The following is a 24,640-nucleotide window of genomic DNA, read 5'->3' as shown; positions in this document are numbered from 1 at the left end:
GCCCTATCCTCCCCGTCCCCTTTACATCCCTAGCCTTGGGCAACAGTATTTAGGATATCTACTGATGTAGTTCCAAAGTCCTGGGTTAGGCATTTTGGGGGGCCAGACCCCAGGAAAAGGAAATCTGGCAATACTCAGCCCAATGACCAGCTATCTCAGAAGACCTGGTTGTTGGAGATCCCACCCTACCCAGCTCCTAGACACCAACACAGAAAACTAGCAATGGTTCCCTTCTACTCTGTTAAATAAATAAGTTAAGTATTTAAATGTCTGTGCCTGGCTTGGCGCCTATAGCACAGTGGTTATGGCACCAGCCACATGCACCAAGGGTAGTGGGTTCAAACCTGGCTTGGGCCAGCTAAACAACAATGACAACAGCAACAACAACAACAAAATAGCTGGGTGTTGTGGTGGCCACCTGTAGCCCCAGCTACCTAGGAGTCTGAGGCAAGAGTTTGAGGTTGCTGTGAGCTGTGACGCCATAGCATTCTACCAAGGGCGACGTGGTGAGACTCTGTCTCAAGAAGAAAAAGAAAGTCCAAAAATGTTGTCTCTATGATGGCAACAGAGGGACGGATAAGCCATGTTCTGATAAAAGGTAGGGGTGGAGGAATCAGCAGATAGGCAATGCTGTGGACCAAGAGAATGTGGTCCCTGGAGTTGCCTTGCCCCTCAGAACTCTTCCCTCCAAAATAACTTCCATACGTTCAAATCCTGTGGACAGAGTTTCATACTAGAAACTCCTCTGCAAGAGCTACATTGGGGAAACCTGCAAGATAAGGGGGCTTGGAAGTGGCTACGTTTTTCAGCTCCCCAAATCCCTTCTCTAGATATCTCAAGCAGGATACTAGCTGTCGACCCTGAAACTAAGCAATCCACCCTCAGGGCCACACATTCCAGTGCATGGAGCTAATCAAAGGCCCTGCCCTTCTGGCCTCCCTGTGAAACTCATTTAGAAAGTTGCCAGTCCACCTGCCCCAGAGACTGGTGAGAGGGAAACCCCAGTCCCCCAGCTGTCATGCTATGCACCTTGTCGCCACTTGGTGGCAACAGAGAGCCACACCACTGGCAGCAGCAGAAACAAGAACATCCCTGCAGCCTGATCAGGAGCTGGGTGGGACCCAAGAAGCAGACCTCCTCTCAGCCTGTATTCTACACGGAGTATTTGGCCAAGTCACTTTTGTCAAATACCACCTGTGTAGCAAAGTAAATGGCAACAAGACCCAGGCCTGCGGCAGAAACCATATAGGCAGTGACAGACTGGCTAAGCTGGACAATAGAGCCCATAAACAGGGATGGAGCCACCTGGGACAGCAGGAAAGCACTGTCCAGGATGGCGAGGTCTAGGCAGATGCCCCGGCCTGGAACAACCCTGGCCTCAGTCGGTTCGCCCACCACCACACGCATGGAGACATCACAGGCAGAGGCCCCACAGAGCGCAGGCGGAGATGGGAGCAGGCCGCTGCCTCCCCCGCCCATGTGTCCATTGGGGAAGGGAGCTCCAGTCTTAGGGCCTGGCAGGAAGCTGGTCGTCAGGCTGTCCTCACTGTTGCCACCTCCAGAGTCCCCTCGGTATTTAGGCAGGAACACCTATAGGGGAGGAGTGAAGAAAAGGAGAATAGGACAGGTATATATATACTCAGATTGTATACCTATCAGAACAGACCCTACCCTTCATCCCAGAGACTGGAAGAAACCAGCCAACAGGCTTAATGAAAATCAGGCAACAGGTCAGAAAACTGAGGAAACCTTACTTAGTCTGGGTTTAGCAGGGACCCATCCACCTAAGGAGCAAGAGCAGCCCATTAAGGGGGTGAAGAGGTAAAGACTAGGCGTGGTGACTCACGCCTGTAATCCCAGGGCTTTGGGAGGCCGAGGCAGGTGGATCGCTTGAGCTCACAGGTTTGAGACCAGCCTGAGCCAGAGCGAGACTTCATCTCTAAAAATAGCCAGGCATTGGGGCAGGTGCCTATAGTCCCAGCTACTCAGGAGGCTGAGGCAAGAGAATCGCTTAAGCCCAAGAGTGTTTTTTGTAGAGACAGAGTCTCACTTTATTGCTCTTGGTATAGTGCAGTGACATCACAGCTCACAGCAACCTCCAACTCTTGGGCTTAGGCAATTCTCTTGCCTCAGCCTCCCAAGTAGCTGGGACTACAGGTGCCCACCACAACGCCTGGCTATTTTTAGGCTGCAGTTTGGCTGGGGCCGTGTTTGAACCCGCCAACCTCAGTATATGGGGCTGGCACCCTACCTACTGAGCCACAGGTGCTGCCCAAGCCCAAGAGTTTGAGGCTGCTATGAGCTGTGACAGCACAGCACTCTACTGAATGAGACTCTGTCTCCAAAAAAAAAAAAAAATCAGGGCGGTGCCTGTAGCTCAAAGGAGTAGGGTCCTGGCCCCATATACGGGAGGTGGTGGGTTCAAACCCAGCCCCAGCCAAAAACAAACAAACAAAAATCAAAGAGGGTGGTGGGGAGGGGACAAAATCTAAAACTAGAAGTCTAGGTCTCCTCTATCCTCTCTTACAAGTAAGTAGCAGACAAACTCAGCACTGCAGATTATGAAAAGAACAGAGCCCCAAGGTAAAGGAAAAGACACAGGAAGGATGAAGACAGGAAGAGAAATGTCTAGAATAGAGGAACAAAATCCAAAGGCAGAGCCCCTACTGACTCAAGTACCCTCTCCTACCCCTCTTCCTGCCTGCCTACCCTCCACTAAATGATCTGGAAGTCCTCACTGTCCAGCACAGAAAGAAGTTCCCCCGCCCCATCCATGGTCCCAGTTGGAGCTGCTGCACTGCTGTGAGGTCCTAGGTCTCAGCCTTGGGGCCTGGAGGATTGGCTCTGAGTAGGAGAAATAGCCCTCTTCCTACCTCCCCAAGCTGGGCTAATGCTGAAGCCCTTCTCACTCCACCTCACTATGCTGTCACTTCTGCACAGATCAGAGTGACTGTGTCTTGTCTGGTTGATCCTCCTCACTCCTACCCTGCCCTCACTGCCCCAGAGCCTCTCATTTAAGGACAAGACCAGGTCTCATCTGACACTGTCCCTCATACCAGGCAATGTATAACATAGAAGAGTTTTTGAGTTGGCTGCAATTGTAAGCTGAGAGTCATAGCCAAGCTCAAACCTTATACCAGGGAAGCTCACAGCTCATCATGCAGCTCAACATGTAGGCAAAGGAGCAGGCGGACAGTATACAGGGCCCCATCTGCCATCAGTGGTTGCTGGGAACCAGCAGATACTCCCCTCCCTGCCTGCCACCCCAGGAAAGACCAGTGAGGCTGGAGCCTAAAGAGGTCTCTGAGGACAGACATGTTTCTAAGTACAAAACACATTCCCTGGCACAGCTGCATGTGCTCATGTCTGACCTCTGACACCAACTCCATTTCCCCAGACCAGGGTAGTAGAAGATTAAAGAATGATGAAGGGGGGAGGCGCCTGTGGCTCAAAGGAGTAGGGCACCAGCCCCATTGCCAGGGGTGGTGGGTTCAAACCCAGCCCCGGCCAGAAACTGCAAAAAAAAAAGAATGATGAAGGTTATCAGTGAGCCAGCAGGAATCTCAAGGACCGGGCCTTTCCCCTCCACACCTCCCACCCTGAGGACACCTGTGTGATTGAGCGGCCATGGATTTATCTACTTCTTCACTCATGTGCTATAAGGGTAGGAGCAAGTCTTCCCTGCAGCCTGGAAGCTCCATGAGGGCAGACGTGCATCTCCTTCTCTCCAGGGACATTCCAGGGGAGTGTCAGCTTCATGCTCCTTGGGGCAAGTTCTACACCTAGGGCTGCATCAGTGAGGCCAGTGGAGGGGAACAAGGGTGACCACAGTGCCTGGGTCAGGAGGCTTCCTGTAGAAGCCAGCTCCTGAGGGGCTGGCTAGTGTGGGCTGAGTGGGAAGGAGGCCCTCCCCCCCAACTTACACAGTGCCCAGGTGAGCGTTGTCAGGTGCCAGGTGTCAGGTTCAGATATCCGCCATGTGGGCGGGGGAAGGGGATGGAGGCAAAGGAAGGAGGCAGGAAAAGAAAAGAGAGAATTAGACAGAAAAGGAAGATAAACCGGAAAGAGTGGGGACAGGAAGGAGCCTTCCCAATCTCAGAGACCAAAGCAGGGCACAAGGTAGTAACACTGCCTCTCCCTAGAAAAGGAGAGGAGTTGCTAAAGCCAGACCATTCCCACTCAGCATCTGATGAAGCCTGACGCCCCAGAGGTCATCTGATCCAGCCTCCTGCCTCTCTGTAGAACCACCAGCCCAGGGCTTCAGCTAGCTGACTCTTCAGGATTCCCACCGTAAGATTTGCATTTCCTGCAATCATCCATTCAAGTGCTTCCCGGTCCTGACCCCAGGAAGTCATTGCCAGAATCTAATCTATACTCTTCTGCAGCCCAAGTCTCTGGTCCTGGGGCTAAGATGGGCTTCCTCTCTGATCAAAGAAAACCTCTAATGCCCCTTGCTAGACATCAAGTCCTGGACTAGTCAGCCTCCCCCAAGCTCCCTCATCTCCACTCCAGCTCCAACCACCAGCCATTGAGTACCTGCTTCTCCCGGTGGTAGAGGGAAGCCAGCGTGTAGGGCAGGATCTGCAGGGCCGAGAAGGTGAACCCAGTGAGGGCGGCGGAGGCTGTCACTACAGCCACATTATGAGACAGGCACGTGGCACCAGCAGCCACAGGAAAAGCCACCACACTAGCCAGATAGACTGCCCGGGTGCCGAATCGCTGCACCAGCCGGTCCATGACCAGAGAGAAGACCAGAGAGATGGTGCACTGCAGGAACAGCCCCAGGCTGCCCATCCGGATGCCTGGAGGGGGAAGGAAGGGGAATATAGGGAGAAAACAGTGGGGAGAAAGCTGTCAGATAGGGCCAGGTAGGGAGGGGCACAATACAGTCTGGGGGGAGTTCAGAAGTGAGGGCCACAGGTATCTGCTCCCCAGCACCCTCCCCATTCTACCTGTAGCAAAAGGAATCTAGGCTCTCCCACTGGCTCTCAGAGAGCACAGCCACAGCTGTTAGCTAAGGGGAGGGGAAGATGTCCTGTGGCTTTTCTGGGAGCCTCAGCTTTGGGGACAGGAAGGCAAGAGGGAATACAAGGATGATAGTCCTGCATAGGCTTCAAGAACACTTCTAGAATGCCTGAGCTGGAAGGCACGGGGGAGATTTAGAAAGTCATCGGGGGAACAGAGGGCACATTGAAGCTGCAGCCATACTGATTGGAAATCCAGCCTTGACTCCTCTGCTCCCTCTGGATTCTGAATAAGCTCAGCCTTTCCCTCTTTGCAACTGGGGCACTGACTCTGATTAAGTTCTCAGAGTAGCCAAAGGCCCTACTGAAACTGCTGGCAGAGCAGTTTCACACCCATGAGGAGCCATGTAGGCAGAATGGGTCTGTTTTCCTTTCCTAGTGGGGAAGTCTGGGCCCAGGATACCCAAACACCTGCCTAGGCAAAGCCTGTGTGTATCTCCCTGGCCCCAAGAGGGCAGCTCCCGCCATAGCCTCCACGGGCTGCAGGGGCCTTACCTTCATCATAGTGTCTCCGTGCCTCGGTGCCTGGCTTAGCCCTGGGCACACCCCTGTATAGTCCCTCACCCACAAAATCTGTATAAAACAGTGTGAAGGTCATGAGTGCCATCCAGCTGCATAGCTCAGCCACAAAGAGCCGGCGTAGGGTTCGAGGCATGTGGCAGCAGAGCTGGTGAAGCCGGGGAAGCAGGGTGCCCAGGTTCCGGAAAGCTAGACGGGCCTGGCATGGGCAGCAGTGGGGCTGCACAGAGGGGACCGACAACCCTTCTGCTGGCTCAGCGGGGCCCAGTGCTGCCTCCTCAGCCACTAACAGTGTGGCTGCCACACAGGTGAGGAAGATGAGAGTGAGCAGGCCAAAGAGGCACTCCTCCTGGGTGCCCAGGTAGGGGGCCAGGGCACTGGTGTCCCAGTCAATGGCAGGCAGGAGGTAACCTAGGCAGCCCCCAAGGCTGATCATGAAGGCATAGACGGAGTAGGCTTGGCGACAGTGGTCCGGGTCTCGGAAGAGGTCAGAGAGCAGGGCCTCCAGTGGAGTGAAGCACACCTGGCCACAGAAGTCCAGAAGCCCCACACCCAGGATTAGCAGTGCCAACTCCAGGGGCCTGGGATCCGGGCACAGCAGCCCTGCCAGCCAGCCGGCCCTCGGGATGAGAAAGAGGCTGAGGAGGATGCCCAGGGACAGGGCCCAGATGAAGGGCCTCCGGCGGCCATAGCGCCCATGCCAGTGGTCACTGGCTGAGCCTAAGAGTGGGACGGAGACCAGGCCCAGCACTGGACCAATACCTGTAAGAGGACAAGTAGTATGAGTCAATGGCTGGGACAACTAAGGGGCAAAGGGAAAGGGGAACTGAGCTGCTTGAGAAGGATAGAAATGATAGCACATTGAGGGCAAACTCTACATAAGATGCTGTGCGTAGTCTTCCCAGAGAGTCTAATTTATTCCTCATAATATAGGTATTACAAACACCCCTGTTTTCAGATTGGGGAAATTGAGGCATGGAACAACTAATAAGTGATACCTATGCAAAGCTGAAGAGCCACAAAGGGTAAGAGACAGTTTGAACAGGCAGTCTGACTCCAGAGCTTGCAATCCTACAAGGCCCCTCTTCCTGGGGTGGGGGCCTGTCCCACAATGGTAACTATTGTGTTTCCCTGAAAATAAGACCTACCCAAAAAATAAGCCTTAGCAGGATTTCTATGCGTTTGTTAAATATAAGCCCTACCCCAATAATAAGACCTAGTGATGGGAGTGGCTATGCGGCATATCTGCATAGCCACACCCTGCATTTCCATGTGGAGCTGTAAGGAAGACTGGAATACCTTTAATCTGCCACAGCTCCTTTCTCTGAGCCCAGCCGTTTGCACTTGTCCGGGTGCATGTGTGGTAACTACAGTCACAGGCATCCTATTGTGCATGTGCGAACAGCTAGGGGAAAGGAGTTTACTCATCACTAGCACCAGCCCCACCAACAAGGTCGGCTCCCCCTGTCATGTTGTTGCAGAAGATGTCTTAACTGTATTTGAATAAATGTAGATTGTTGTATTATACTTAATAAAAATAAGACATCCCCTGAAAATAAGCCCTAGTGTGTCTTCTTGAGAAAAAATAAATATAAGACCGTGTCTTATTTTCAGGGAAACATGGTGCTTCCCTTCTGAGGCCTTTGCAGAATTCATCTGTAGAGTCAGGAGCCTCCCCGCTGCCCCAGGGGTAAAAGCTGGCACTGAGTGGGAGACCCTAAACAAATCCCAGCTCTACTGATCAGCAGCTGTACAGTCCTGGCTAGGGTTAACCAAACCTTTTACAAGCCTCTTTTCTTCTCTGTAAAACATTATCTCAAAGGGTCCTTATAAAGATTAATTCAGGTAATAGACATTAATTATATAAGGGCTAGGAGTAGACAAAGGTTAGGAGGAAATTCTCCAGTGTCTCCTGGGATACAGAGGTGACTAGACTATGTCCTTATATTCTCTCCTTTTTCTCCTGGGGCACCCCTTCAGCCCAGGGTTACCTCACCCCCTTCTGACCAGCAACGCCTACCCACCAACCCCATAAACTGCAGGGAACCACCTTTTACTCCAAGCAGCTCCCTGAGCAAAGGTACTCCTGTCCTACATCCCAGGCAGCACATATCTGGAGCAGGAAGGAAGGAGGATGTGGTGACTCACCCAGCACCATGGTCATGAACTTCTCCTCTACCCCCACTTCTAGCAGCAGGGGTGGCACGTAGGTGATGCCTGCAGCCAGGCACACCTCCAGTCCAAAGGTCAGCAGGTTGACCAGGAGGAGCTGGGCTTTCCGATGCCGCAGCAGGCGGCTTGCCCACAGCCTCTGGATCATCACGAGCCTGGCAGGAAGGGCTCGGGGCCGTTTAAGCACTCCAGAACTGCTTCATCTCAGCTCTATTCCAGAAGCTGAGGGCTCTCCTCCTTTCTGCCATTGACTGCCTAGGATTCAGCCAGGCACCCATTTTGGCCAGCTCCATGGTACAGGTCCAGCTTCTCAATGAGCCCATGCTAAACACCTGTTGCCGTGGGGCACCTCAGCGGAGACACATCTCACTGCTCAGATCCTAAAGGATGGGAACAAATCACAATCACATGGGGTGTTAAGTCCTGAGAGGGCTAGGTCTCAAGGATCTGCTTGAATTTGTCTGTATCCTGTTCTTTCACAGGCCAGTGATTGGCCCTGCCACCTGGGTGCCACCCCCAACTGCCCAGTGAGGAAATGCAAGTTAATATTAGCCTAAGGCTGACATAATTAATAAGGTAAATATGTTTTTTGAACCTCAGCACACTCCAAAATCAAACAGATGCTGGTTATTCTGTGTTTTGGAATATCTTCGTAATTACCCTGCTAGTATGAGTGGGGAAGAATCAAATTCACTTAATTCCTAGTTGCCCAGGCCCGGGTATCAAGGTGCCCCTGGAGACCCTCTGCCAGGCCTGGTTATTTGTTTTTCTTTCTGTACTTCCCAAAGCTGGGCTGTTCTATTCTCCTTTGTTAAAAAGTAACACTTCCTTTTCTGCACTGCCTGGCTATGAGCCATGCTGTACCATAACCCCCACCCCCAAGGGCAGGGGTGTTGGGGGTAGGGAGGAGAGAGTCTGTGGTTTGCTGGGTTGGGTTTTAACCTATCATTGAAACCACTTAAAGACAGCTCCCCTAGAGGCACCTAGAACTGAAAAACCTTTCTTTTGAGTTTTCTCCTGAGCTCAAAGTTCATGGAGAAGAAAGTCCCATGGGTGGCTGTCCAACTGTCACAGGACAGTAGAGCTGTTCCCAGCAGAGAAGTCCCACCTCACAGGGACATGAAACCACACTACCTGGCAGAACCCGTGATGATGCTAGTGACCTGCCGAGCTGGCAGGATGCCCCACCACTTCTTGGGCAGCCTTTCTCTCCTCCCTAAATGGATCCGTTCTCAGCAGAGAAGTCCCCACCCCCCTTCCTGTCAGCCCAGTCTCCCGTGCAGAGAGAACCAATGCTGCTCTCACCCACCCTGTACCCCCTGCAAGCAGGCAGCCTTCAGGTCTCACTTCCCAACAGTGTACCCATGGCAGTCTACTTTGCTTAGAAGTGACTATAAAAGATGGAAAATCAAGTCAGTCACCAAGAGGAGGACAGACCAGACCTTACCTTGGTGAGGTAAGTAGGTAAGCCTCTACCCAGGCATCCATCCCAAGAAAGAGGCAGGAGGCAGAACTTCCCAGTACTACTGCCTGGAGTGCCTTACCTCTCCTCTCCAATTCAATCCCTCAAAAACTTTGAAGGACAGCTACTCTGGTGAGAGGACCACCATGGCTGAGGGCCTGGCTCCCATCACCTCACCAGGGAGCACCCCAAGCCCCCACTTATCACCCCTGCCAATCTCAGCAGCTCATAATAAAAAGTGCTTCAATTTCCTTTATTATTCCAAATAATATGAGCCCTATGGGGCCTTGCATGTGACAAAACACACTTGTAGGTGCTCTCTGAGCTGTGCCACTGAGAAACTGGATGACCATCAGTCCTGGGTTAAATTCTGTCCAGTCTGTAACAGCCTTCTGGGGCTTCACAGCTGGTAGATCAGGAAGGAAGAGACTTGAGGTAAGGCTGGGCAGCTGGCAGCCTCTTCCCCAAAGTCCGGCGCAAACCTGTACTTTGAGACTGAGTGTGGGACCTCCTATGGTATGGGGGTAGCCTGAGAATCAGAGTAAAATACTGACCCACATAGTACCAAAAGGGAGACGGGAAAACCAGACAGTCTTAGCCCAGCTGTTGTGGATTTAACTTGAGGCCCTCTCCACTGTTACATTTCCATAGCAGCCCCCAGGAAGGCAGGGGACAGTGCAGAGACCAAGGGGTAGTGCTATCTAGTCCAGAGGGAGGGTTTCTGGGTCAAAGGGCTTCCAGCCCAGCCCACCCTTCACCTTTCATCTGGGACACTCAACTGCTCTGGGTTTAAGAGACCAGGTCCTCCCTGAGCAAACAGACTCTGTTAGACCTAGCCTCACCCAGAACCTGTCTCCTTTTTCCGAGGCCTAGTCATTCTCTGTTGTCTAACATAAATTGCCCACAATTTATTGCCTGCATTCCTAGCATTCTGGAAGACTGAGGCAGGTGGATTGCTTGAGCTCAGGAGTTCAAGACCAGCCTGAGCAAGAGTGAGACCCTGTCTCTACTAAAAAATAGAAAAACTAGGGTGGTGGTACCTGTGGCTCAAAAGAGTAGGGCGCCGGCCCCATATACCAGAGGTGGTGGGTTCAAACACAGCCTGGGTAAACTGCAAAAATAATAATAATAATAATAAATAAATTCTGCTCTCTAGCAATGATTAGTCACCTCTACCTGCCTTCCTTCTCCCTTAATCCAGTTCCCTAGTCCTCCTAGAGATCCTTTTTAGCCCACAAGGGAAAAAGACCCAAAAAGGGGGAAGGAGGGATAAAAGGAATTGCCCTCCACGAAGATAGTTTATTAGCTGCCTCCTCCTCCCTGGGGTGCCTCTTTCCACCCCAGAGGTTCTTAGCCTGGTAAGTAGGGGCTGGGCCAGGTGAAGAATTCATTGAAAGGAGTGGGTGGGAAGTGAGCTGGTTCCAAGCTCAGCTGGGCATCCCTCTGTTCTTAGGTTGTGGTGCCCCCTCCTCCCTCTTCCAATTTCTACTCTGCCCTGGGGCTCCAGGGCACACCTGCCACCCCCAGACTTCACTCTTCCCAGCCCAGAACTGCCTGAGCAATACCTGCAGGTCTGACAAATAGAAGAATGAATGGTTCCTCTGGATACTGCTTCAGCCTTTCCCCTTTGGGGTTAAAATAAAACTCCACAGCTAAAGAACCTGAACCCTAAAAGGACTTTCTATTTGAGGGGGAAAACAGAAAGCCAATGGAATTTATGAAAGTCTCATCGTCCCTTTTAGCCTCTTTGAAAATGGTCTTTATTCTTAACTTTTCAAACTTCAACCTTTTTTTTTTCCTGCAAAGAATGTGTTTAATGGAACAAACTGATTCATGTTAAGAGGAGAATGGTAAGAACACTCCCCCTCAGAAGCCCCCCTATCTTACCTTTGCATCCTTCCCAATGCCCCAGTCCCCCTACCTCAACCCTACTCCAGGGTCCTCAGGTAAGGAAACTACAGAAGATCCTCCAGCACTAACTGCAGCCACAGGCCATCTCGTCCGGGCCTGCTTCCTTGGCCCAGAGAGAAGCCCAGGTTCAGGGAAACCAGAGAATATGAAGTCATTCAGCACCCCTTCCCTGCCCACCTCTGCTGTCAGCAACCACACTTCTCACCAAAGGATGGGGGGGTCAGATCAATATTCATACACCCCGCCCTCACCCCTGCTCATCTCCTGTCTACCAGGGAACAGAGATACAGGCAAGAGGACAGGGCTTAATTCTCCCCTCTACCCTCTGGTCTTGGAGATGTCTTTGACTCAAATCCTCCAGGCCCCACCACCCCTGGAGCACTCTGACAGATGGAGTGCTCACCTGCGGAGGAGGGGGCAGGAAGAGGAGGAAGTGGAGGGGCTGACTTCTCAGAACAGAAAGGAAGGCTTTTCTGGGACAAGTTCCTCTCAAGTTCCAAACGTCTCCCCTCCTCTCTGCCATCGTCACCACTGATGACAGAAAAGCAAGAAAGCTGGAGGAAACCCAAGACCTCTGGGAACCTTCAGGGAGCCCTGCCCCAGGGAGCTCATCCTTCCTCGTCCCTGGAGCCCTGGGCAAGGTTAATGAATCTGGATTCTGTCTGCCCACCTCCAGGTACTGAAAGACCTGCATATGCCATGTACCCCAACACATGGCTCCCCCAAGGAAGGCTGTGGGCTCCATCACAACCTCTCTGGGACCAGTCCTAACAAGACAAAGGACCTGGGAAATGTTTACCTAATGAATGAATGGCCCAAAACACAGGGTGGTGTCCAGAGTGGGTAAAGACTTAAGTCCTCTCCCTCCCACATATGCTCACACACCAAGGAAATTCTAAGCCCACCCCTAGAGGTCGAAACTCTTAAGGGCTGAAGTTGGTGAGTGGCTCAGACCATCCCTCCTGGTCTGGAATGCCCCCACTGCTGACTGGACCCCAAGCAGGGAGTGTGGGGAAATGAAACTGAGCAACGGAACAAACTTGGCCTGAACTTTGTCCAAAATTCAAAAGACAGAGTAGAGGAGGCAGAGGAAAGGCAACCGAGCCCACTCCCTGGTAGCTCCCTAAGGGAAGGGAGGGTCAGAGGGGGCCATATAAAGAGGCCTTTGAGGGCTTTCAAAGGGGCTCCTGCCACCCTGCATGGCTTAGGTGGAGCTGGGGGAACAGACTCCCTCTGCTGACAGACAGAGGCCAGAGGGAACAGGGCTTGGGGCAGCCCCCACCCTGGGCCAGTGTCACTCAGCAATTCTATGGCCTCTTTATGCAGACCAGCATCCCCATACCCCACCCAAGCACATCAAACGGCCGAAGCCCCCACCCTGACCCAGCCAGCTCAGCGACCTCGAGTCTTCCCTGCACACTCACAAAGACTGTGCTTTCTCACACACTCCTTATCACTCCTTGGGGAGTGGGAAGCAGCCCCTCTGCCCCATAGCCACCCAGCAGCCCTCCTCACAGAAGGGGAAACTAGCACTGGGGAGACTAGCCACGAGGAGTAATGACTCAGCTGAAGACAGGGGGTAGGGTCACCTTAGGCCAACATCCTTCATACACACACCCCCAGGCTGTCCTATCTCAGGCCAAGACAGGAGGTCAAAGGCAGTGAGATGCTGGGAAGGGGAACCCCAGTGCCTTGCTCCAAGAGGAGCTCTGAAGAGTCCTCCAGGTTGGAGTAGAGGACAGGACCTCTCAAGTCTGGGGGTTCACCAGCCCAGTGTCCCTATTACCCTTCCCCACTTGCCCTTGTCCCAAGGACCAATCTCGTTGGCCTTATTGAAACCTGACACACTGCACTCCCAAAATGAGCTCAATTCTTAGGGCAGCTCTCCAAGGAACCTTAGGGATACCCAAAGAGCCTGCATCAACCAGGAGACCTGGAAAATAAGCATTCTTGTGATGCAATGAGCTCCCCAATGTTACTGATCCCCTTTGCCAGGCCCCTACACCCCGCCACCTCACTTTCTCCACTCCTGTGAGAATTCCTACCCGGGCTGCTGGGGAGGGGAAACACAGCATCAGACTACACATGGCTTCCGTGCCTTCCAACACATTCAGTCTTGGATTCTCCTAGCCCAGATATTTCCAAATCATGAGAGTCTCTGCTTTCCCCAGTCCTACCCTAGAAAAACACAGCAGAGATTTGCACCAATAGCTGAGGCCCAAGAACACTTGCAGGGCTCCCATCACAGCCACCTGAGGACACTGCTCAGAAAGCAGCCTTGCATCTCAAGGGAATCAAGAAAGAATAAGGGCAGCGGGAAGGGGTCTCAGGCTGGCTCCCTGGCTGCTGCGTCCCCAGGGCTGGGAGGCCAGGGATTTAGAGTTCGCCCTGCTGAGCTGCCTTTTCTTCACTTGGACTGGGAGCCTTCTGCTTAGCAGCTTGTCAGAGAGAGTGAGGGGGCTGCAGGCTGGTACACAAAGGGGGATTAGGGAGAAACCTCTCGGCCTGCGGAGTAATCCATCAAACTCCCTCCCGGCTGCCAGCAACGGCCCCTTCCCACTCAATTCTCCCTCCAGCTGCTGCGGGCCTCCACCCCCTCCAGCTCCTGAGCACTGTCACATCGGGCAGCAAAGAGAATCCCAGGCCCTAGGGGGGCAGCGGGGGCAACCCACAGACACTGGGAAAAGGGCAACGGCTCCCTCCCCCCACTCACCCCCAATGTGTGAAAACCCAACAGGTGGCAGTGGCTTGGAGAAGACTTGCTTTTGTTGCCCTGTCTGAGAGCCCCAGTCCAGCTTTGGAAAGGAAACAAATGCCAGAGGAGATTGGGGGAAGGGGCGGGAAAGGGACAGAGCCTGTGGTCCTTAGAGCCAGCACTAATCTCCCCTCCCCTCTCAGATTTGGTGACAGGGATTTGGGGGCTGGACTGACCCTCACCTTGGCCAGTCAGTCCCAGCCAGCCTATTCTGAGGCTAAGGCACTGAGACCCTCCCAAAGGTCACCTGGCAATCCCATGGTGACAAGTCAACACAGACCCACATTCTGAATCCAGGCTCATCTCCCAGCCAGACTTGATTTCTGAGAAGAGCTGCTACCCAAGGTCACTCTGGGCATGCCCTCCAAACTAGGACATCCAGTACTCCCCAACCTGGAGCTCCCTTCCATCCCAGGAGCCACAGGCTCTGTGCTGACATCCCTAAGCCTGGCAGACTCTGCAGGGAGGCCTAGGTTTGGAAGTCAGCCTGACCTGGGTTCACATACCAGCCCTATCACTTATTATAACTGCAGGAGCATGTTACTGGCCTCCAAGCCTCAGTTTCCTCATCTACAATCAACAGTGGCAGCTCATGATAAGGTTTACTCCACGCCAGGCACGCTGCCAAGTGTTTTAGTCTTCCCACCATCCAATGAGGTGGGTACAATTAAGATACCTATTTCACAAGCAAGGAAACTTTGATCAAACCACTAACTTCATAGATGTGAAAAATGGGTTCGAGACAAAGGATGTGAAAGTTCCTAGCAGCCACTTCTTTAGTGGCTTGGTCTTCCTCAGTGGAGGAAACCTACGAGAGGGCTTCTTATTCCAAACAGGAACAGCAGTGGTCAGAGCAGACCAACTCCGCCTTCTTTCTCCCTCAGCTTTGGTGCCTCCCCCATCCACACCAGAAACTCTTTCAGACCCTGGCAGCAAGAGGAATGCCAAGAATGTGAACACCTCCCCAGGTGCTGGCCCCAACAGGTGAGGAGAGGTCACTGCAACAGACCTGCCTGGCGATGGAAGAGCGTGAAGGGAGCTGGAGGGTGGGATAGACACCCCACAGTTGTGAGACAGGGTGATTTCCATCCACAAGGAAAATGAGCACACTGGCTGCCCCCTACTAACTGCTCAGGAGGTGCCTGACATGTGCAAGGTACAACACACTGCATCTGCTCTCTAATAATTCATATAATCCAAATACAAAGTAGGTATTTAATATTCCAATTTCACAAGGATGAACATCAGTCTCAGAACATGCCTAAGGCTGCACAAATAAAATGTGGTTGAACAGAAAATTCAAACCATTTAAAAATTCTGGAAACTGCTCCGAAGTGAGAGCCAGGACAGTACAGACCTGTTTCAGCAACTGTTATAGCTGTGCAGCCTAGACAAGCCATTTCACTTCTCTGGGACTCAGTTTCTGTGCCTGTAAAATGAGAGCTAGTCTAGATAATGTCGAGGGCTCTTTACAGCTGTACAGCCAAGGGACTGATCTCACACCCACCCCTGGCCCCAGATAGGTGTCTTCCTGGACAGGTGCCCACTGAGGACTCACTGACAAGGCTCTGTGGCATTCAGAAAGGAGGTTTTTATAGACTTCCATCAATAGGAACCAAGTTCCCTTGAATTTGCAGGTGGAAACGTCTCCCCGGCTGCACTTACCCCATCCTTTACCTGCCTGCTAAAGTACCAACAGAATGCCAAGGGTCAGCAGTCCCCTGAAACTAAACCAAGTAACCAAGACATGTGAGGGCAGAATTGCCCTCTTCCCTACTTTCTTCCAGAGTTGGACTCTGTTCCTGGCAGAAATTAGTAACTAAATTCACCTCTCCTTGGGCCACAATAAATGCTTCCCTGTAAGGTGGGGCTGTGATACAAAAAATCCCTTGGACTTGGCACCCATAGTTCTGTGGTTAGGGCACTAGCCACATTCACTAGGCTGGTGGGTTCGAACCTGGCCTGGGCCTGCTTAATAACAATGACAACAACAACAACAACAACAACAACAAAAATAGCCTGGTGTTGTGGTGGGCAGCTGTAGTTCCAGCTACTTGGGAGGCAAGAGAATTGCTTAAGTCCGAGAGTTCGAGATTGCTATGAGCTATGACATCACAGCACTCTACCGAGGGTGACATAATAAGACTTTGTCTTAAAAAAAAAAAAGATAAGAAAGAAAGAAAAAAGAAATCCCTTGGTTCAGAGCAGGGAAGAGGAATGTGAGAAGGGAACAGGTAACTCAGCACCATATCCAGGGGACTCAGAAGTTGTCTCCCCTACCTCCCCTCTTCCTATAGCCCCTGCAAAGTGAAACCTGAACCGCCTCCCTCCTTGTGAACTTAAACCTTATGAGTTAGCCAGGCCAGGTAGCGCTCTTCATCCATGCACAGATAATCCTGGTCCTGTCCTTCATCTGGGCCCCCCTTAGGAGGGAGGATATAGGAAAGAGGCCAGGAGACTACAGATCTGAGCAAAGGTATGGATGGGCAATGATTTGGGCCAAAAGGCAGACCACGGTGCCAGTCCCAGCTCAGCTGTACCCTGCCTCTAGGGTCTTAAATTTAAAGGCCGCTAAGGCCCTCTCAGATCTGATATCCCAGGGTTTGTGATCAGCCCTATTTATAATTAGAGGGCTGACTCAGACTCAGTTCTGTGTTCTCAAAAACATTCACTCAGTAGTAAGCAAGGTAAGAATTGGCCCCAAAAGAGACTTTTAAAATTTTCATTAGAGGGCTCAAGTTTGCTGACCTTGGAAGAGGTATACCTCAATGCATGCATACAACCTAACCTCCAATAAAGGAATGTCAAAGAGCACTAAACCCATCCACCCCTACTGAGCCCCAGTTATGTGTACGCCCACTGCAAAGGTGTCCGGGATGCAGAAACAACCCACTGCAATTGGTGTGCAATGATGTGGTCCAGGTGCTAAGACACAAGTGTCCATAGAGTTGGCTTGGCACCCATAACACAGTTGTTATGGCACCGGCCACATACACTGTGGTTGGTGGGTTGGAACCCAGCCCGGGCCAGCTAAACAACAATGACAACTGTAACAAAAAAAATAGCTGGGCGTTGTGGCAGGTGCCTGTAGTCCCAGCTACTTCAGAGGTTGAGGCAAGAGAATCGCTTAAGCCCAAGGTTGCTGGGAACTGTGACAGCACGGCACTCTACCAAGCATAACAGTGAGACTCTGTCTAAAAAAAAAAAAAAAAGTCCATAAAGTGGGCACCCAAGGTGTGTGTGTGGTGGTGGGGTGTTTAGTTCTTCTGGGGCTTTCTGGAAGAAATGGCCATGACGCTTACGTAGCCTTGGAAGTTAAACAGGTAGCCACTATGCAGTACAGGGGCAGAAGGGGGATGATCTCTTTCTTCCCCATCTTTTGTTATGGCCAATAATCCATAAAAAGACAGGTTAACAAGATAAAAGCATAACACATCTATTTGATTACAGTTTTATGTGACATGCAAGACTTCAGAATGAAGACCCAAAAACCCAGAGTGAACTATCCATTTTTATGGTTAGGTTCAATAAGGCAGGACAGCTCTGTGGAAATGTGATTGGACAAAAAGGGCATGAGCTAATGTAATAGATTGAGTAGGGAAATCTAGCAAGGCCTGTCCAGATTCTTCTCAGCCTCTCTGTTAAAGCATTTTTTTTCTCCTGGGCAGAAAGTCAGAGGCCTACTTCTGAGGCCTTCACTTTGGGGTATCACTTTTTGATCCCCCACAATAGAAAAGGGCATATATCTATAAAACAATGCCCCTGGAACCTGGAATTTCTAAACATGACCTCCCCTCCCCAGTAAGGCATTCTAGAAAGAATACCAGAGCCAAGACCACGGGACTGGGTTTTGGTCTCAGATCAGGCCCACCTATCTGTATGTCCTCAGATGAGTCATCATACCTCCCTGGGGCTAAGAAGAGGGGAAGAGGTGATACATAAAAAGCAATGGGCTTGTTTTTGCTTCCAAAGCGGTCACCATGCTCCAGTTACTTCCCCTTCCTGGGCTGCTTTATGCTTCCGCCAAAACCCTGTCCAGCTTCAAATCCATTCTCCTTCAGGGCCCTCTGGGACCCCAGCCATCAAGTATCCCCTCTCCCCACCAGTCTCAACTGTGCTAACCAGGGTTGGATACTGCACACAGTCCTGAGGGTCTCTGGTTTGCAGTCCTTCCCCCAGTGCTACCCTTACCCCTAGTGCCTCAGCTCCTGGAAAGTAGAGAACACAGGTCTAGCACAGGTCTAGCCCAGGCCCTGAGAAGGACTGGTGCTCAACAGAAAACCTATGGGTGAGGCCAAATCAAGATTCTTGTCAGATGTGATTTGACTAGCATGCCCAAGGCTCAAGCAAGGCCTCACTCAAGGTAGCTGGGTGCTCAGCTCTTTCTAGGGACAGGAACCAGGAGTTAGGCTCTAGATTGCCACATCACTTGGAATGGGCCAGATGCTCCTAGCTTGGACACTGTTTGCCAATTCAAAGTACACAAGATTAGAAAGGCCTGGAGGTGGGAGTACAGAGAGTACAGGGGAAAGAGGTACTGCTATTGTGGGCTGGCCACTCCTGAGAACATCCTACCTGGCTGGCTAGGCATTCTGTCTGGCCTGGATGTAGTGACTAAGGAACTATGGGATGTAGAACAAGAGCTGGTCTCCAATCCCTTTCTTTCTTTCCTCCCTTCCTAAGACAGAGTCTCACTTTGTCACCTCACTTTGGTAGGGTGCCATGGTATCATAGTTCACAGCAACCTCCAAATGTTGGCCTCAAGTGATCCTCTTACCTCACTTTTTCTATTTTTAGTAGAGATGGGGGTCTTGCTTTTTGCTCAGGCTGGTCTCAAACTCATAAGCTCAAGCTATCCATGGCCTTGGCCTTCCAGAGTGCTAGGATTACAGGCATGAGCCACTGCGCCCCGCCTCAAGTGATTCTCCTGCCTCAGCCTCCCAGGCAGCTGGGACTACAGGTGCCTGCCACAACACCTGGCTATTTATAGAGACAGGGTCTTGCTCTTGCTCAGGCTGGTCTCCAACTCCTGAGCTCAAGCAATCCACCCGCCTTGGCCTCTGAGAGTGCTAGGATAACAGGTGTGAGCCACCTCACCTGGTCTCCAATACCTTTCTTGCTAGCTTATCCCAGCTCCCCAAAAGTGATCTCCAAAAGTAACAAAGAAAGGGAGGGAACAAACATTCACTGAGCATCTGGTCTGTGCAGGCACTTTGCTAAATATGCATATACATTTAATCCTCATCATAATCTTGCAAGGTAAATGCTATCATCTCCATTTTACAGGCAAAGAAATGAAGGCCAATAGAAGAGGCAGGCCCATCTTCAATAACAGAAGCAATACCCACAAGTCATTCAGGGTTGGTAGCAAAACTGTGGACTTCTTCCTATGGAAGAGGAAACAGACCACGTAGCAGAAAAAGGGATTAAACAGGAAGTTCTGGCCAGGGATCAGGACTATCCCGTGATGGCTCTGTCACTAGTCTCTGCCCCCAAGTAGGGACACTTAATACATTGGACAAAGCTCAACACTCCAGCTCTATTGCTGGGAGTCAAGTGGCATCAGCGTTCAATACACTGGGCCTGGTACCAACTGGTCCAGCCTCCACCCTTGCCGCCCAGCAAACAGGGCCACTGACTGTTCAAAGCAAGCTAAGCTACATTTTTTTTTTTCTGGATACCAAAGAGCAGTGCAAAAGGGCCTAAGAGTTGGAATGGAAGGACAGAGCAGAATCCCAACTTCAGGACACCCTCCCCACATAGTTTTCCTTAAAATAACAACAAATAAGCTTTCCACACAGAAGGCTCTTAATTTTTCAGAATATATAGTCACCTTCACCTCATGGTACCCTTTTCTAACTTGAGGAGTATACTTTTGGGAGGTAGGCAGGGCAGGGATTTCTGGACTAATTAAAATACCAGTCACAGGGTGGCGCCTGTGGCTGAAAGGTGTAGGGCACCAGCCCCATATGCTGGAGGTTACAGGTTCAAACCCAGCCCTCGCCAAAGACTGCAAAAAAATAAACAAAAACAAACAAACAAACAAAAAAATTACTGGTCACACAATACTGACTGGGGAGAAAAAAAGACATCCAGTTCTGGTGCGATCTTTGCACCAGACAAGTTCAACTGCAGATGTTTCATCTGTAACTTACATACAGTTATATATGGTCCAATTCCCTTGGTAAGAAACTCTGGTTTCTAACCACCATGATTGCCTCCATTGTCACCAAATAACAGCAGCTGACATCTATCAAGCTCTTTTTACAAGCAGCTGCTGTGCTCAGAGCTCTACCTACATCAGTTTATTAATCCTTGCAATACTGTGAGTTAGGTACTATTATCCTCATTTTACAAAAGAGAAAGCTGAAGTGCAGAAAGTTTAACTTGTGCAAGAGGCAATGAGATTCAAACCATGTTGCCAGAGCCCAGTATCTTAACTATTCATACCAACTCCCCAAAGTCCAGGAGACCTGGCTCCTAAGGAAATAAGCACTGTGGCAAAAAAATAATAATAATCTGTTTAAAGGAAAGGCCCAAAAGTCTCAGGCTGGGTGATGTTGTCCATTGAGACACAGATGATAATAATAATAGATACATTTATTTAGCACTTACTACATATCAGGCACACAATTAAGGACTCTATATGCATTGTTTAATAATTTTTAGACTTTATGATTATATATTTGCAAATACAATTTATATCTGTTATAATTTAATGATTAATAAAAACTATACAGTAGACATTATTATCATTCCCATTTTTTAGTTAGGAATACTGAGGCTTAGAAAAGGTTAAGTAACTTGTCAGACCAGTAGAGTAGCCAGTATATAGACTGCCTTTCTAAAAGTCTGGGTTTTTATCCATAACATTATCAGGCCGTCATGGTCCAAATGATAGTACTTAAAGTTAACTTCACTTTCAGAGTCTCCAGACCAGCCCTGCCCTGGCTGAGAGCTGAAGCTCCAACTTGGGTAAGGGGAGAGCTGCAGAGGGGCCTTCATGCAATCCTTCCACCACCCAATGTCCTGGAAAATGGCTCAGTGAGCCACCAGGGATCACTGTCCAGCTCCTACCCTTCCTCCCTCAGGGCTACTCAGAGCCAAGAGGGCAGGGGGAGTTCACGACACACCCCACGAATACACAGGAAAACTCCCCCCCAACACACCCACTAAATTGGGGCTTGTCTGTCCACAGCTGTACATTCATCCACAGCTGTATTTTTATCTTTGGACTCATCCTGCTGACTCAAGCTCCATTTTCTGAGCACTTTTAGAACAACAGAGTCCTGGCTCCATGACAGGCCTGGTGGGAGGAGATAAGGGAGGAATGAGGGGATGGGACCGGTCCAAGAGAAGGGCCCGTGACCTCAAATTATGTCCCACTTATCCCCTAGGACATGCTGCTATATGGGTTTCCATAGGCTTGCCATCTAGTCTGTCCCTTCCCCATCCACCCCAATAAGCTAGCTTGTTCCCACCACCTTTTGGGCAGGTGAGTCCACACCAAAGTTGTCTCTGCTCTCAAAGATCCATAAAGTGCATCAGGAAAGGTAGTGAGAAGCTCCCAGGACCTCAATTCCACCCCTAAGCAAAGCTTCCAGGAGCCCAGCAAGGGTCACTCTGGGCCCTGGTTTACTGGCAATGCTGGGCTGCAGGCTACAGGGCAGCAAGACAGCAACTGGGCTATTCTTAGTCCCAGCTCCACTGGGATCGGGTCAGTGTAACAGCTGAAGGGCGAGCCCTCACCAGGTACCCACCATGCCAAACTCCTCCCTACCCCCAACTCTGGCCCCTTGGGAAAAGAGGAAGCATGGGAGAATGCGCCGTGGGGAGAGGGGGAAGCTGAGTAGGTCAGGAGTTGCCGTCAGGAAGATGGAAGCTGATTCAGAAGTCAAGGGCAAGAGAAACTCGCAGGACTCCAGTGCCTGAGGAGAATGGGAGACTATGGGAAGGAATGCCCCTCACTCTCGGCAGATCCCTGGGGGCTTCTCCAGCAGGCCTGCTGCTTCCTACGCCTAGAGCTCTGAGAAGCTGCACCCACTGGCCAGGTACCACCGCATCACACCAGTCTGCTGTTGGGAGAACTCGCACCACTCCCACCTGAACCCCGGGAGTCGAAGAGGAGAACGCATCGGCCTCTTTCCTCCTCCCAAGAGATAACCGAGGCTGAAAAGGGGGGCACTGGTACACAGAGTCCAACCTCAACTCTCTGCCCAGAGCCTCACCCCAGACTAATATCCGAAAGGGCTAAGTCCCTTTTCCCTCCCTTAATAACCGTCTTGTTCTCCCAGCAGAAAGCTGGCCCGAGCACCCCACGGCTCCCAGCCGTCGGCCTCTTTCCCCGCTCCCCCAAGTCCCTGACTGTGCGCGCCCCGGTGACTCATCCTGCCCCTTTCCGGTGAAGCCCAGACAAGGGAAGAAAATAAACGCAACTTTCCAAAGAAAAGTCTGACGCGGGAGGCTGCAACAGGAGCGAGCGGCCGGCCGGTCCGCCAGCCGTCGGCCCGACCCGGAGCTCCGGGGAGGGGCCGTTCCCCGCCCACCCCGCCACCGGCCTGGGATAGCCCGGGCGCCTCTCACCCAGCCCGCCCTCCGCGGAAGAAAGCGCAGCTCAGTGGGGACCCGAGCTGGCGCTGGGCACTGGGCGCCCGCCCGCGGCAGAGCAGGGGCGCGTTCCCAGGCGCCCGCAGCCTCGCGCCCTCCTGTGGGATTCGCGCGGGACTCGGCCAGCAGCGCCCGGGACGGCCACAGCGCGGGCCCATCCCGCGGGGCGCAAAACACGCGACACCGCGGAGCTCAGCCGCGAGCGCCCCTCCCTTTCCCGCACCGGGAAGCCTCTCCTCTGGGAGAGGAGGGAACGCGCGCCTACCTGGCCGAGGCGTGCGGCTGTCACCCGGGGCCAGCGCGCGCAAGCTCTACCCCCCGCCTCCTTCCCCCACGCGCGCCAGCGGCGGCTTTTAAATCTCCAGGTTACTCCGCGGGGGGAGAGAGCATGCGCGCTGGGGCTGCCAGGAGGGGGGCGGGGCGAGGCGGGACGGAGGTGGGGGGTGCTAGGAGGGGAGATGGAGGGGTGGGGCTGGTACCCTAGGGAAGAAAGCCCGAGGTCTCCTAGCTGTCTTTGTAGCAGTGGCCGCGACGGGCAGCCCCCGCGTGGCTTCCAAGAATGCCCTATCATTACCTAGGGCAGTGCACCGCCCTCTCTGCCGTTCGCCACCAAAACATTTAGGTAGAAGCTCTGTGGCTCCGTGGGGCACCTCCCTTCCCCGGAGCCAGTCTGCGACCATTACCTGTGGGTGCCATTCCAGCCATTCTGGTCTCCAAGCAAAGCTGCCCTCCACCTGTGCAGGACCATCCCTTGAAAAGAGATATCACATTCTCTCCGAGTTACTCTTCCTACTGTTTACTGCTCTCCGATGCAAATTTTATCCTTCCTTCTACAGCTAAAAGAAATTCCAGTTCTTATCTCCTTAAGAGTGTGTTAAGGGGGAAGAAGGGATAATAATTTCTCTGTAAAATATTTTCTGTGCTAGCTGTTGAGCAAGGTTCTAACAGATACCTGTTTCCAGAATGCCTTTGAAGGAAAGAACCCTTCAGACAGGAGGCAGATAACTGGAGTCCTAGGCAGCCCTGGTCGTGGGCAGTCCGATTCTGAGTTGTGTCTTCCGTGGAGTTTTATTAGGGTAGAGAGAAATCCATTCTAGGCGGATTGTTGACTTAAAATACTACAAAGTCCCAGAAGATGCCTTTGAAAGGGAAGGTTGGCCTTAGCCCTGGACTGAGCACTGAGGTGCTGCTAGGTTCCAGGGCTGGCCCTGTATCAACCCGCTGTGTGATTATGGGGGCAAGTCTCTTCTGAGTTCTGGGCCTCTGTAAGAAGAGGGGATTATTTAGATGATCTCAATGGACGCCTCCAGCTGAGACGCACAGGGAAGCAGAGAAGGAAGGCAGACAGAGAAGGAAGAAGAAAACAGTGGAGCCCTAGTGGGAAAGAGAGTAGAGAATCAAAAACTCAAGAATCTTCTGAGTCACTAAACAAGTTTAACTTGAAAACTGCCTCAGCGTTGCCTTCCTGGGAGCACATACACCTCTAGCTGGGGTCCCTCCTGGCAATGGCTTTCCAAAGTCTTTGGCATACCCATTTGTGGCCAGCAGAGAAGGGTGGAGTCCTTGGGGTCCCTGAACTGGGGCCCCTCTGCCCCAGGAAACAGGACAGGAGTCAGGGGGAATTCCAGGTCAGCTGGAAAATTACAGAGCCAGGAGAGAGTAGACGGTGTTATTTTCCAAGCTTGGAAAAGAACTAGGGAGCAGAAGAGAGTTGTCCCACCACAGAGGAGTTAGAGCCCTCCCCCACCTACACTCACCCCTACTTCTTGACCGGCCCTGTGTGCTTTATGACTTGTGACAGAGGCAAGGGGAAAGAGGGCTCAGGAGTGTGAACACACAGCAGTGATCCCAGACTCCACCCAGGGCCTGGCCACCTGAATAACTCCCTGGCCACTCCTCCCTGACCAAGGTGACTGTTTTTACCAAGTTAGGTAGATACACTCTGGGTCCAACTCAGTACAGGGTGCAGTAGGGCCCTCTGCTCTGAAAATAAGCCCTACTTTCTACATATGCAGCCTCATTACATATAATAATACTAGATAAGCATTAATGATTGTGTCAAGCACTATTTCTAAATATTTTTTGTGTATTAATTCATTCCATCCTTTGAATATCCCAATAGATGAGTACCATTTTCAGATAAAGAAACTGAGGTAGGGTGGCGCCTGTAGCTCAAAAGGGTAGGGTGCC

At 51.7% G+C, this 24,640-nt stretch overlaps 1 protein-coding gene across 1 annotated transcript; it reads right to left on the bottom strand.

Annotated features, from left to right (window-relative positions):
* Positions 1–807: 807 nt before the first annotated feature.
* On the bottom strand, positions 808–22,818 carry SLC45A3 (solute carrier family 45 member 3). Its single transcript, XM_003792224.3, has 5 exons — positions 22,716–22,818; positions 7,692–8,095; positions 5,520–6,305; positions 4,537–4,802; positions 808–1,590 (listed from the first exon to the last, which is right to left on the bottom strand). Exons 2-5 carry the CDS (start codon positions 7,861–7,863, stop codon positions 1,153–1,155), a joined length of 1,662 nt encoding a protein of 553 aa, XP_003792272.1. The 5' UTR covers positions 7,864–8,095; positions 22,716–22,818; the 3' UTR covers positions 808–1,152.
* Positions 22,819–24,640: the final 1,822 nt, after the last annotated feature.

This window comes from Otolemur garnettii, unplaced genomic scaffold, assembly GCF_000181295.1.
Source record: "Otolemur garnettii isolate 467f Iridium unplaced genomic scaffold, OtoGar3 scaffold00055, whole genome shotgun sequence".
In the NCBI taxonomy this organism is placed as follows: domain Eukaryota; kingdom Metazoa; phylum Chordata; class Mammalia; order Primates; family Galagidae; genus Otolemur; species Otolemur garnettii.
This window is presented reverse-complemented; position numbering and strand designations above follow the sequence as displayed.